At 48.7% G+C, this 14,637-nt stretch overlaps 1 protein-coding gene across 4 annotated transcripts in view; it reads left to right on the top strand.

The window, feature by feature from the left end:
* Window positions 1-14,637, top strand: part of ABTB3 (ankyrin repeat and BTB domain containing 3) — a 345,548-nt gene that overhangs the window by 261,434 nt on the left and 69,477 nt on the right. For 3 of the 4 annotated variants that reach the window (XM_039472338.2, XM_039472337.2, XM_074402288.1), the window contains exon 4: window positions 4,149-4,301. In XM_039472338.2, the coding sequence (XP_039328272.1) occupies window positions 4,149-4,301 (153 nt within the window). Of the gene's footprint in view, window positions 1-3,632; window positions 3,999-4,148; window positions 4,302-14,637 lie in introns of those variants that run through there. The other variant, XM_074402289.1, reaches the window with a different exon arrangement.

Raw genomic sequence — 14,637 nt, 5'->3', positions numbered from 1 at the left:
TTTGATCCAAACCCACCCCACTTTACAATGAAGACGTTGAAGGCCAAAACGTTGATGGGCCAGAGAAGCCCTCCAGTGAGTTACTGGCAGATCCACGGCTGGGATTCGGTTCTGCAGAATCCCAAACCAGGCTTTCCCCATGTCCCATAACATCCTTTCTGGTACCCAGACTCCCCAGCCAAACTCCTTTTCCTTCCTGGATGACCAGCCTCATCACCAGCTCTCTCTTCACCATTTCAGAGAAGGGCCGTGTCTGTGTATGTTCTCTGCCTCCTACCTGAATCTGGATTCAATGACCTTCCTGAGCTGACTTGCTGGCTTGACCCTGCAGGAAACCCACCAGGGCTTTCTCCTTCCTTCCAAAGCCTCCAGTCCCACCCTGCATACCTTTCCTAACACCACAGTGAAGACACAGATGGCCACTGTCCTGCTTGAATGGACCATCTCCCTCCTCTATTCATCTCAGGCCACCTGGTCGGGGATTAAGAAACCTGGCTTGCTCCAGAATTTCCAGGGGAGTTCATTCAGAATGCAGATGCCCATGCCCTACCCCAAGACCTATTGGACCCAAACTCTGGGTGTAAAATCATGGCCGTTGCCATTTTAACAAGCTCTCCATGTGATTCTGACATTCGAGGAAGTCTGAGAACCACTTCACTAAACCATGAGCTCCTCAAGCTTCTTTTGGGTTTTAGTCACTGCAAATAACTCCAGAATAAAGGAGACAACCAGTGGAACATTGTTCTCTTTAAAAAATATATATAAAGAGAATGCAAGATTTTTTTCTTCAGCGTTCTCCACCCTCTTCTCAACTCAAGGCCCTCAAATTATTTCCCACCTTCAATTCCTCCAAAGAACACATCATAAATAATGCCATCTTTCCCCCTCTGAGTAGACAAGATAAGAGGATTTTTAAATGAGTTTCTAGCAAAGAATTCATGAGCTTATAAACTATTAAGGTCAGAGTGACAAAAAGAAGGCAATGTTGAAAGGAGAGAATAGGTACCTAGAAAATTCCAGGAGAGGCTGGAATCCTGGGGTTCAAGGTGTCTCATTCTGGGGCTTGCCAGCTGTCTTGGTAAAGGTGTTATTTTGAAGGCAGCAGAGCCTCTTATTGCTATTCTTTGGCATTCACCAGGCGTTGGCTGTGTGCCCTGGGCCTCACTTGGCATCTCACATGAAAGGCAGCAGCCCAAGGGCAGTTCTGTGATGGAGACGCAGCCCCCCAGGGACTCAGGGTTGTGGACTGTGTTTTGGGGCCACTGAGCAAAGGAATGACGTGGAGAGGCGCCTCTGAAACATAACCCAGAGAGGAGTCCTCTGAGCACTTGGGGCTAGTTTCCAACAGTGATGGAGACACTGACAAAAATAAGTTCTGTTCACCTGAGACAGTAGAATCCAATTCAATTTCAAGTCAGTGTGTGTTTATTGAGTGCCTAATTCAGTTTAGGTGACGGAGAGGGTGAGAGAATGAGGGAGACAGCCTAAGAAGCAGGCTGATTCAGGCAGAAAAATCCCTGAGAGTCTGCCCCACAGATAGGTCCACAGGTCCAGAAACTCAATTTTATCAGTTTCACCTAGTGAGAAATTGGTAAATCTTAGTCTGTGTCATGAGCAAATATTTATTAAGTGCCTACCGTCTGCCAGGCACCATCCTGGGGCTACAGCTGGAGCAATGATCCAAGAAGTCCCAGTTCCCTGCCCTGGTGGAGTTTACATTCTAATGGGGCATTTGCAGAGGCAGCGGGTAAGACCAGAGGAGTCCTCTGGGGCGGGGCCCACAGTGCAAGGGATTCAAGTGGGTAAAGTCAGGAGGAACGTCTAGGGAGAAATGGCATTTTAGCCTGTGGTTTGAAGGTTAAGCAGGATGTGGATTTTTAAAGGGCTGAAAGCCTTACAGACAGGAGGCTGAGCTGCATGCCCATGAATGAGCCCATCGCATGCCAGCAAGAGTCCATTGCCTGATCACCCCTGGGGTGACAGGTGCATGCTGGGTAACAGAGTGCATGCTATGAAGGTGGACAAGAGAGTGTCAATGTCACATGGGGGTTTCTGCACACAGACTATGCAGTCAAATAACTTCGGTCTGACTCCCAGCTCTTGCTAGTCTTGTGATCCAGGCCACAATATTTAAACCGGATCAACATCGTTCTCCTGATCAGTGAAATGGGCATAATCATAACTAGCACAGAGGTTGGTCCTAGGCATTTAGATGAGACCATGAATGAGATTAACTGAGATGGATGTAAATGGCTGAGCAGCTGAATATTATTAGCATTGGATAAATAGATCTGACTTTAGGAAGCCTGGCACCTGCCACCAAAAACTTTCTGGGAAGCTCATGACATCTGCATTTCTCAAGGGGGCTGGCTGACTTGTAAGCCCATCTTCCTGTCATCCTCTTCTCAATGCCAGAGCAGCCATGCTGAACTGAAGGGCAGCACCAGGGTGGAGGGAGGCAAGAGACATGCCCAGAACATATTTGCACAACCTGGCCTCCTTCAGTTTTGCACCCAGGCAACCCCATGGGCTTCACACTAGTCTCACCCCTGCTGAATAGCAGGAAACCTTTTGGATCTACGTAGTACGTTATTCAAAATGTGGTCCTTGGGCCACCTGAATCAGAATCCCAGGGGCTGCCTATTAAAATTATGTTCTTGGACTCTAACACAATCAGTGTCTCTGGATGGCCAGATGGTTTTCAGGCCCTCTCGTGATGACTTTAAAGCAGAAGTTCTTTGAAAATGTGGTCCTCAGACCAGCAGCATCTGTATAGGAACCGGTTAGGAATGCAGTTCTTGGGTACCTCTCCTGATCTACTGAATCAGAAACTCTGGGAAGGAGACGCAGCAGTTTGTATTTTAACAAGTCCTCCAGATAATTCTGATGCACATTAAATTCACATGGGGAGGCTTTAAAAACTACCTGTACCTGGCTGGGTCTGGTGGCTCACACCTGTAATCCCAGCACTTTGGGAGGCCAAGGTGGGCAGATCATCTTGGTCAACATGGTGAAACTCCATCTCTACTAAAAATACAAAACTTAACTGGGTGTGGTGGTGTGCAACTCTAGTCCCAGCTACTCGGGAGGCTGAGACAGAAGAATCACTTGAACCCGGGAGGCAGAGGTTGCAGTAAGCCAAGATCACACCACTATACTCCAGCCTGGCAACAGAGCAAGACTCCATCTAAAAAAACAAAAACAAAAACAAAAAACCCTATTCCCTGTGTCCAGCCACACCCTAATACCAATTAAATCAGAAGCCCTGGGACAGGACTCAAGTGTCATTATTTTTTCAATATCTTTTCCAGTAATCCTAATGTAAGGACAAATTTTACAATCGCTGGAAGAAATGGGAAGATGGCACAAATGCATGGCACTTAGAAAGCTGTCCTTCCGTCGCAGGCATTGTTGCAGCAGCCTGCTAAGATACCATTAGCAGGCTGGGAACCTGAGGCTCTCAGAGTTTCAGGGGTGTGACCAAAGTCCAAAGAGCCTGGAATTGGGGGCGCTACTGGGTGGCTGCCCAGCCTGGCTGGGTCTTGGGGAAGGCTGCCTGTTAACCTGGCTCTCTTTAGAGAGCCTTTTCCAGGTGCGAAAGCCTTTTGGCAGCATGTTGCCTGGGCACAGCTGAAGCCTGAAAAAGCCCCAGAAAGACGACAGGGACCAGGCTGAGGATGGGAAGGGAGCGCTGGAGGACACCTTAGGCTTGGGCCCACAATCAGGGAGCCCCAAATAGAAATAACACGGGGCGCTGATTGGTTTTCCGCCGCTCCAGACCCTGCGCTTGGTGCTTCAAGTGACTCATCCTTATGTTCACATGATCACCGAGAGGGATAACATCCCCAGATCAGTTATCTCCTAGCCTTTCCTAGTCACATTATCCCCAGATTACAGATGAAGAAACTGAGGCCCAAGGATTCCAGAGAGCCTGCCCCGGGGTCACCGGTGCGGTCCGGATGTCTCCAAAGGCTCTCCCACTACTCTGGAATTCAGAGGCAGGGTCTCCGGGGAAAGCGGGGGGCGGGTGGGCTGGGGGTCGGGAGGCGGAGGGGGATCCGCCCCGAGCAGGGGGTGGGGCCGAGCCAGCAGCCCCTGCCTCCAGGGAGGCCCTAACGCGCGTCTCCGGCTCCCTCCTCCCACCGCAGGCCCTTCCTCGTGCTGCCGCCGCTGATGGAGTGGATCCGGGTAGCCGTGGCGCACGCCGGCCACCGCCGCAGCTTCTCCATGGACAGCGACGACGTCCGCCAGGCGGCCCGGCTGCTGCTGCCCGGCGTGGACTGCGAGCCGCGCCAGCTCAGGTAGGGCGGGGGCGGGCGGAGGGCGGCGGGGGAGGGAAGGCGCGGGGCTCGCAGCCTCCACCCCTCCAATCAGAGCCCCGCTGGGCAGCCTGCGCCCCGCACACCTCGGCAGCGCCGGGGTGGAGGCTCCTTGGTTGAAGTGGCAGACGCGGGCTGAACAATAAGCAGGTCCCTGGAGTTGCAGGGATGAAAGAGAACCCGGCGAGGGCCGTGAAGGACGGTCCGATTCTTAGATTACAGATGCTGGTGTGGCTTCTCTCTGGCTGTTCTCTCTACGCCTAGCTTCTCCGTCTCTTTTTCTCTCTCCTTTCCCAGTAAAATCCGGCCTTCCTGTAGTTTTATTAACCAACCCTTGCAGGGTGAAATTCTGGCTGGGTCAGAGAGCGCCTCTGCGTTCTCACCTGCGTGAGGATGGAGTGGTCGTCTCTGCATTCCTCAGGCCTGTATCCAGGGCTCTCCTCCATCAAGGTGGGAATTACTCATGGGCCACTCAGGGGCCCCATGCGTGGGTGCTCATTTTGAGCCAAAGCAAGAGATACAAAAGAACTCACTCAGGTGAGTCATAATCTGGCTTTAAATGCAAAAAGCACAGAAACCCAGTGGGGCGCGCGCGCGCGTGTGTGCGTGTGTGCCTGGAGAGTTTGCAGTATGAAACAGCCCCCTGAAGGCCCAGAGCCCAAGAACATGCAGAGAGCTGGTCATGACGAGTCATAATTGTTAGCGTTTAGTGGATGTTTACCACATGCCTAGCACTGTTCTGAGTGCTTTACACAGATTAATATTTCCCAAGCCCTGTGAAGTAGGTCCTGTTACTAAGCTCACTTGAAAGGTAAGGAAACTAAGGCACAGGTAGGTCAGATACAATGCCCAAAATCACCATAGTACTAAAGAATAAAGTCAGGATGTGACTTCAGGCAGCCCAGAGCCCTGGGCTCATAATTCTAACCACTGAGCTTTCCTGCCTTCAGCTTTTTGTCTAGGCTTTTTCTGGCCGTGCCACCATGCCTTGCACTTTGTCACCTACAATAACAGCCCGTCTCAGGGAGAGGTGAGGGAGCAGTCACTCACTGAGAACCTACTATGTGCTGATTATCAATTGCAACAAAAGATTTCTCTCCTTTAATCCCTGAAGCAGCGTCATGAGGTTGGCATAATCTTCCCATTTTACAGATTAGGAAGCCATTGGTGGGACAGCTTGTAGGTAGAGGTGCCAAGTAAGAGATTCCTGTGGTCCTATTCTAAATCCAGCCTCTGCCACCAGATTGTCCTGCCTCCTGTTTTCAGGGATGGGGAGGACATTCTGCCTGCAGGCTCACTCCCAGCACTCCTGCTCATTGCCCTCCTCTCGACCCTGGAGGCCTTTGTAGCTCCTGTTCCCCTTTTGCAGGAAGCCCGGGGCTGCTGGATGACAGGGAAAGTCAGATGTTTTCTAAATGCTAACTGACAAAGTGTTCCTTGTTTGTCATACCTTCAGGAGACTCCACAACTTAAAAGTTAGGAGCCTGGGCTCCAGGGTTCCATTGCCTGGGTCCAGATCCCACCGGTGGAGTGATGCACTGTGCAGCCTTGGACAAGCTAGTTAACCTCTCTGGACCTTAGTTTTCCTGTGAGTCGCGTGGAAATATTAATAGGAGCTCTGCCTAGAGGTTGGCATGAGCACAAAGTGGGGTCATGAACATGCAGTATCCATACGAACAATGCCTGAAAGGAGATAAGTGCCTACAAAGTGGTCACTGTTAGCTAAAGTTCCCGAGTCTCCACTACCACTGAACTAATAAGGAGGCTCCTGCTTAGGTATTGCTCTGTAATTTTGGAAAGGCTTTAATACATTCTCATGAGAGTCTCAAAACAAACACTGGTATCCAGGAAAAGCAGTGTTGCCCCATTTTACAGAGGAGGAAATCAAGGCTTAGGGGCATTAGGTAACTCTGCCGACATCACACAGATGGCAAGTGACAGAGTTGGGAGCCAGATATCACACCCAGAGACGCACTGATAGAACCATGTGTCATTCTTCTGCTCCCTCACCCTAGACCTAGACAAACCCTCTCAGAGGACGCTGATAATCCTCTTTGGATAGCTCTGTCCCTTTTCACAACTGTGTAGACTGAGCGTGAGCCTCAGGGGCCACTGTCCATCTCTGCGCCCTTTCTCCAGCACAGAGCTGTTTCTGCATGGTCCAGCGACCAAGTGTGTGTCGTTCTGGCAGTCACACCAAGGATTTCAGTTTCAGTATGAATGTGAGTGTGATGTCCATGCAGGCGGGAATGCACAGAGGAGCAGAGAAGCTGGTTCCTCTGAGTCCCTGGGCTCTTTTCAGTCATTTATCTCTTCATTCTTGACTCATTTATCTCCTGCATGATGTTTTGTATACAGAAAATATACTAATTGATCATTTGAGCTCAGTTTTCATCTGATTTGGAAATCATCTTCAAAGAGAAAACTAAAATATTCAGTTAGCTTACCTAAATAGTAAGTGTAGGATTTACAACTTCTATTAGCTACAAAAAATTTAGGAAATGAAAGGATAAACCATTTCTTTTAAAAAGAATACTTATTTTTCAGACTAATCAACATATAGATACATCTACACATATATTTTCTAATCTCATTTAATGTGGCATGAAGTAGGAATTACTGTCTCCATTTTGCAGATAACAGGATCAAAGTTTTGTTCACTCAAGACACCCAACAGATAGATACCAGGGACCAAAACTGTTCTTTACACTCACAGTCCTTGTGGCGTGTACATAGTTGTCCCCAACAACTGTGCAAGACAGGCTTTATTATCCCATTTTACAGATAAGAAGGCTGAGGCCCATTCAGTTTACAGGACTTGTCCAAGGTCACACAGCTGCTGTGAGGCAGAGCAGGTCTAGAATGGAAGACTTGGCAAATAAGGTAAAAATATAGTCTCCTTGCCTCTCTCCCCTCCCACACATTCATTTAAGAAGTTGCCAAGTGGGCTCCTTGTTCGGAGTCAGTCAGAACTGAGCTCCTTCCCTCTGAATAAACAGCCCTAGAAAGGGGAAGGCAGTTTGGTGTTCTAACAAATGTAGGAACTTGGGACGTAGTGTTGGTGGCTGGAGTGTCAGTGACTATTAGCACATATAATTACCTACCAGCTGGTCGAGATTTCCTGGTGGGAGGCAGCCTGGATATCAGCTGGGACAGAGAGACCAGAGTCAAGGATTCCTGGGTCTGATGCTGGCACTGCCATTGATTTTCAGAGTGACCTTGATCAAAAGCTGCCAGAGCTCAGCTTTTGTCTTTATGCAGCTATGGGAAAGTCTTACCATGTTGATCAGGTTTATTCAAAAAGGAATTCCATTCCATGAGGCTGTGTTTCTAAGCTCACAGTGGTGACCCATTTATTCTTCCTTAATTAAAGTATCAGATAATTCAAACCTGGTGAATTCTCCCCCCTCCCCTCCTTTTTTTTTTCTTTTTCTTGTTCTTTAGAAGGTGAGGGAGAGGGGAGAGTGGTGGTAGGGAAGAAAACAGTAGTTAATACATTTGACAGGATTTCTTATGGTTTCTTAATTACTGGTTTTGAAACACTTTGGAAATATACAGAGTAAATACTGTTGTTTTCCTCGTATAAGAGGCCATTTTTCTGCTCTGGATTGAAAGCTGTGTTAAAATAAAGGTTGTCAGGGGTGTTCTTAAGCCTTCTCTTAGCTGATAAATGGTACCTATCAACAGGATTTGGGGGCTATTTGAACCACGAGTTTATTCCAGAAAATGCTTACTCTTTTTGCAAGTGTTTCTGAAATGTAAACCAGATTTTGAGCTTTTCCAGAATGGAAAAGTTTACGGGTGGTAAGGTGCAAATAATATTAGAATGGACCTCAGGAGGCCTGAGTCATTACATTCTTGCCTTCACTCTCTTGTATTTATTGAGGACCTACTAAGTGCCAATCCCCACACAGATGTTCTCATCTGGGTCTGCTGCTTCCTAGCAGGTGACCTTGGGCAAGTCTCGTCCCCATCTCACAGGACCTGGTTCATCCTCTGTGAAGATGGTAGTAACAGCTGCCTTACGGGCCGAGGAGCCTCGGCGAGGGTCAAGGGTGAATTTAACGAATTATACCAATCTCTGACCTGCTACCTTCAATCCTTCTCAGGTCCCTGGGCACCTTTTGAGGCTGACAGGTTTTGTTATTTGTCTGGTGTGGGCCAAACTGGATCCTAAGGTGAAGGCTGGGCCTCAGCAGCACTTTTCCTGTATAGCCCTATAATGACAGCTGGAAGTTCAGGTTCATTTACCAAAGATGAATGGGGTGCTGAGGCCTGCCCGGCCCACACAGGACAACCTCTGTGGCCCTTTGGGAAGAAAGTCATCCAGATAAGGGGAATTCCAACCCTTAGTGTCAGAAGTTACCATCCATTCCATCCTCAGATCTGTGTGGTACCTGATCTTATTCTGGGCTCAGAAGACATGGAGTTCCCAGGACTTAAATGTCACTGGGGTGATGCAGATGGTAAACAATAGCAAACAAATGAGCAAGTTGATTTCACACAGCCTGAGTTCCACAAAGAAAACAAAACAGGATGTGGGGGTAGAGAGGAAGTGAGGAGGGAGGGACACGTCCATCAGGTGTTCAGAGAGCTCCTCAGTTCCTTACAGGGGCGGGGACAGTGTCATGTTCCTGCTTTAAAGGAAGCAGGAGCTTCCTTTCCTTGGTATCTTATGGGGCAAGGGGCTTATGCCTATCCATAAGCCATCTAGAGCGACATCTGCACCAGCTGTTTCCCCCAGTCATGTCCACACGCTGACCCTGATTTCAGACTTCGGGCCTCCCCCATCTTTCCCTCCACAGATCACCTGCAGAGGCTGAGCACCTGGGCCTAGCATGTGGCTCCGTGAGGCCTTAGAAAGCTCCCCAGCCTCTCACAGAGTCAGAAACTGCTCTCTTCTCGTCTTCGAATGCCCTTGTCCTTCACTGGCCCGGGACAAATTCTGCAGCTCCCTACAGACTCTCTGGCTGGGCTGCCAACCCCTTCTTCACCTCTAGCAGACATCACATTCCACGCCACGGCCCCGTGCTGACCCATTTGGAGCCGCTGCCTCCCCCGAACCGATGTCAATGCATTAGCGCCTCCCAGAAAACAGAGAAACTGCCCTCTCCCTGATCCCTGGGGAGCTGCTTTGGGGCTCAACTGTCCTCACTTAACAGAATCAGGAACGGGCCGCGGAGCCTGCTCCCGGAGCCAGGCTAGTGCCTTGCACTCATCGACGTGTGTGGAGCACCTGCTGTCTGCTGGCCTGCTCTGTGCTTAGCTGGGTGGGAGGTGGGCAGAGAGGTCCACAAGTAATTACAGAAGAATGTGGGGGCTACTCTAGAGAGGCCAGCAGAGATCTAGGTTTGAGGGAACAAGAAATGACCTCCCTGCAGAGGTACCATTTAATTGAAATTCTGAAGAATAAACAAATGTAGCAGGCGGAGAAGGCGAAAACAGGAAAGAAGGGAAGAAAGCATTCGAGAAATAAGTCCACACAGAGGGGACCACATATGCAAAGGCCTCAAGGTGGGAAACTGTTGGAGGAAACACAGGGAATTCAGACAGAGAGAGCAGAGGGCCCGACAAACAGCGAGCACCCACTGTGGGCTGGGCCCCGCACCGGGCATTGGATACAGAGCTGAAGGCCGGGCCGAACTCACCGTGGGAGGTTTTTTATGCCATGCGAAAGAACTTTGACAGTATCCTGCAGGGGGCGGGGGCTTTCGCAGATTTGTAAACGAGGAACTGAAAACAGATCTATATTTTAGAAAGAGGGGCTGCTGGCATTGTGGACAGTGGGCTGAGACGGGCAGGGACAGGGGAGCGGGGGTAGAGGGTGTGGGGGTGGAGAGCAAGTGAGGAGGGAGGGACGTGATCCACATGGGATGCTGTCGGCTGGAGGAAGGCAGGAGCAGTGAGGATGGAGAAACGGGAGGATGCAAGAGCAACAGAGAAGGCAGAAGCAGCAGGACTTGGTGATGAATGTCGGGAAGAGGGAGTGATAAATTGTCCTAGTGCTGCTGGTGGTGGGGCACCAGGGATGGGGAGTGAGTGTTTAATGGGTACAGAGTTTCAGACAGAGATGGATGATGGGGATGGCTGAACAACAATGTGAATGTACTCAATGCACAGATCTGCACACTTAAAGATGGTTAAAGTGATAAATTTGATGTTATGTCTGTTTTATCACAATAAAAAAGATGGTCCTGGGTTGTTCTCAAATTTAAAAAAAAAAACCATACATAGCAGGGTATATGGCAGGTGTCCCCAGACTTTTTACACAAGGGGCCAGTTCACTGTCCCTCAGACCGTTGGAGGGCCGCCACATACTGTGCTCCTCTCACTGACCACCAATGAAAGAGGTGCCCCTTCCTGAAGTGCAGTGGGGGGCCGGATAAATGGCCTCAGGGGGCTGCATGCGGCCCGCGCGTAGTTTGGGGACGCCTGGTATACGGTGTCAGCATTGGCCTTGTGTGAAATACCCACATGTGCATCTGCGGTACATGGTTAGGCTGTCTCTGGAAGGGTGGATAAGAAACAGATAACCAGAGTGATCTCCAAAGAGGGGAATTGGGAAGCTGGAGTATCCGTTTCCTAGGGCTGCAGTTACAAGGTACCACATACTGGTTGGCTTAAAACAACAGACATCTATTGTCTCATCTTTCTAGAGGCTAAAAACACAAAACTAAGGGGCTGCAGGGCCATACTCCTTCGAAAGCCTCCATCTAAAGTCAAGGATCCTTCCTTAATTTTTCCAGTCTCTGGCAGCCGCAGGCATTCCTTGGCTTGTGGCAGCGTCACTCCATTCTCTGCCTCTGTCTTCACATGGCCCTCTCCCCTCTGTGTCTGTGTCCAAATTTCCATCTTGTTACGAGGAAAGCAGTCAGATTAGATTAAAACCCACCTTGGTAGCCTCATCTTAATTAGATTATATCTGCAAAGACCCTATTTCCAAATGAGGTCATGTCGACATGGAAAAGGAGTCAGGACTTAAACATCTTTTTCGGGACACATGTCAGCCCGTAACACTGGAAGGCAGTGGTTGGAGGGAAACGGACTTGGCTGTTGGGTTTTGTGGCATGTGCCTGTGTTGTTAAGGCCCCTCACCAAAGGTTTACATTAAAAGCTGACTCTGAAGCTTCTAGCATGGGAGTGTGTATAGCTAGGGATGGATTTAATAAACGTGGCACAGGACAATGTGGGAGAAGTACTAATGGGTTCCATTTGTGTGTGTGCGGTTCATTGGTTTGTTTGCTTGCTTGTGTGAGACAGAGTCTTGCTCTGTCACTCAGGCTGGAGTGCAGTGGTGTGATCTCGGCTCACTAAAACCTCCACCTCCCAGTTCAAGTGATTCTCCTGCCTCAGCCTCCTAGTAGCTGAGATTACAGGCATGTGCCACCATGCCCAGCTAATTTTTGTATTTTTAGTGGAGACAGGGTTTCACCATGTTAGCCAGGCTGGTCTAGAACTCCTGACCTCAGGTGATCTACGCACTTCAGCCTCCCAAAGGGCTGGGATTACGGGCATGAGCCACTGCACCCAGCTGGTTTCCTTTTTTAAATGTTGGTTGTTCATCCAAGTGAGAGACTCCTTATCAGGCTTCTTTATTGGAGCAAGGTTATCAGGGAATTAAGTCCACACTCCAGCATCTGCTCAGAAAGGAAGCAGAGCACTGTGGTTAGAACTATAGGATTTGCAGCATAACTGCCTGGGTTCGAATCCTGACTGCACCACTTACTCTCTGTGTGACCTTAGGCAAGTTACTTACCTCTCTGGGCCTCAATTTCTGTATCTATAAAATTAAGACAATAATTATATCTACCTCATAAGGTTGCGAGGAGGATTAGATGAAATAATATATACAAACCATTTAGCACAATACTTGTGTCATAGCAAATGCACATGAAATAGTAGCTTATTTTCTCCCTCTGGACCAGGAAGGTCAGTTCTTTCTGGTTGCCAAAAACAATAGCCTTGTTGCCCTCTAAAAGGAGAGGAAATAAATACCTTGGAGAGATGTGACAATGTACCATTTGGGATACGGTCGGTAGCCCTCACTGAGGTCTGGTGTGTCTTGGACCTTCTGCCACTGCTGGAAGAAAATCAGCTGGGGCTGTCTGGCTTGGGAGTCACTGTCCCCACCTGTGACTCCAGTGTTCCTCTGTATGACTCAGGTTTTCTGTTGCTTCTGAAATACGAGATTTGGAAAGCCATCACTGGCTGGAGTACTGAACCATAATCAAAGCAGTTGAACATCCATCATTTGCATCCAGCATTTGCAACCAGAGAGGGAATCACTAATGGTAAAGAGAGCAGAAGGGAAGGAGGACCTGTGCAGATGGGAAACGTGGCCCTTGAGTGGCTGGGCCATGCCCCAAGTGAGCAGAGGCCAGGAGAGATACAAGGGGACATGGCCTATTACAGAAGAAAGGGTCACAGCCTGGACTTGTATTCCAGACAGATGGCCTCCTCCTCTCTTTAGGACTGGGGCAGAAACAAGTTGCCTTGATCATGGGGACTGACACATAGTTGGGGCTCAATAAATAATTGTTGAATGAATGAAGGAGGCAGAGTGCTATTAAGAAGTGTGTTGGTGGTGCTATAAGTGAACAGACTGACACTTTTCATAGACTAATTTTTTTTCTGAGGTGAAGTCTCACTCTATCTTCCAGACTGGAGTGCAATGGCACAATCTCAGCTCACTGCAACCTCCGCCTCCTGGTTTCAAGTGATTCTCCTGCCTCAGCCTCCTCAGTAGGTGGGACTACAGGCGCCCACCACCACACCTAGCTAATTTTTGTATTTTTTATAGTAGAGAAGGGTTTTTCCATTGGCCAGGCTGGTCTGGAACTCCTGACCTCAAGTGATCCACCTTCCTTAGCCTCCCGAAGTGCTGGGATTATAGGCATGAGCCACTGTGCCCAACCTCTTGGACTAATTTACGTGCAAAAAGGCTTCCACAGAAACACGTTAGTAGGAAGGTGAGAACTCAGGTATAGAACTCAGAAGAGAGGTCTCAACTAAAGAAGCATTTGGGGGCCTTCTGGCAAATGCTATCGAAGTCATGGTGTGAAGGAGGTTGCTGCCGGAAGCAAGTGATGGAGAGCCGTCAATATGAGACAAGAAAGAGTGGTCCAGAGTCACAGAAGAGCCCAGAGAAAATGGAGTCGCAGGGACCAGGGAAACTAAGATGGAAGGAGGTCACCAGAATCCAAGGTTGCAACACCCGCAGAGAAAGGAGGCCACTGGGCTGGCAGTGAGGAAGTCATTAGTGCCCTTTACAACAGCCGTTCCAACAGGCTGGTGTGGGTGTAAACCAGACTGCAGGCGGCAGAGAGTTTGCCAACACATGGAATTTGTTCTGAGCTTCCAAAGTGTTAAAAGCAAAACAGAAACACATTTGGTACTTATAGCAACACAGGGAACAACATCTTAAATGGCATTTGGGGCTGACTTCCAATGTAAGCCTTCAGATTCGGGCTGGCAGTCTTGAGGGTATGTAGTTTGCCATGTGAGATTTGGCTTTCTGGGAAACAGGGATTTATTGATTACATATTGATTTATTTTTGGTACACCCTTGAGTCTATTAAATTTCTAATGAAGGCACTTATTTCCTCAGCCAGCAAAGCTCCAAAACTCTAGTTTAAAATATTAATTACATGAGGACGTTATCTTTCCTAGCCATTAGGCCAGCACTAAAAAGTCATGAGCTTAGTACAAAGTGCTTAGCCCAAAGTCAGGACAAAAGTGTTTTTGGTAACAAAGAAAGAACCAGTCCCGTACTTCTAAAAGCTCAAAAACATGCCATTTTCCCAAAGTAGATGGTCATCAGTTCACTAAATCACCCTACAAAAGGTTAAGAACCACCAGATTGAATGATCTCCAAAGTCCTTTCTAGCTCGGAAAATTATTCAGTTTTGTGATCGGATGTTAGATATGCAAAATGACATGGTAATGGTCTGTTCTCACATTGCTATGAAGAACTACTAATACCTGAGACTGGGTAATTTATAAAGAAAAGAGGTTTAATTGACTCACCGTTCCATAGGCTGTACAGGAAGCATGGCTGGGGAAGCCTCAGGAAACTTACAATCATGGCGGAAGGGGAAGTAGGCAGGTCTTACATGGCTGAAGCAGGAGGAAAAGGGCAAAGGTGGAGGTGCTCCACACGTTTAAACAGTCAGATCTCATGAGAACTCACTCACTATCATGAGAACAGCAAGGGGAAAGTCTACTCCCATGATGCAGTCACCTCTCACCAGGCCCCTCCTCCAACCAGGGGATTACAATTCGACATGAGATTTGGGCAGAGACAGAAATCCAGATCATA

This window comes from Saimiri boliviensis, chromosome 7 (assembly GCF_048565385.1).
Source record: "Saimiri boliviensis isolate mSaiBol1 chromosome 7, mSaiBol1.pri, whole genome shotgun sequence".
In the NCBI taxonomy this organism is placed as follows: Eukaryota; Metazoa; Chordata; class Mammalia; order Primates; family Cebidae; genus Saimiri; species Saimiri boliviensis.
This window is presented reverse-complemented; position numbering and strand designations above follow the sequence as displayed.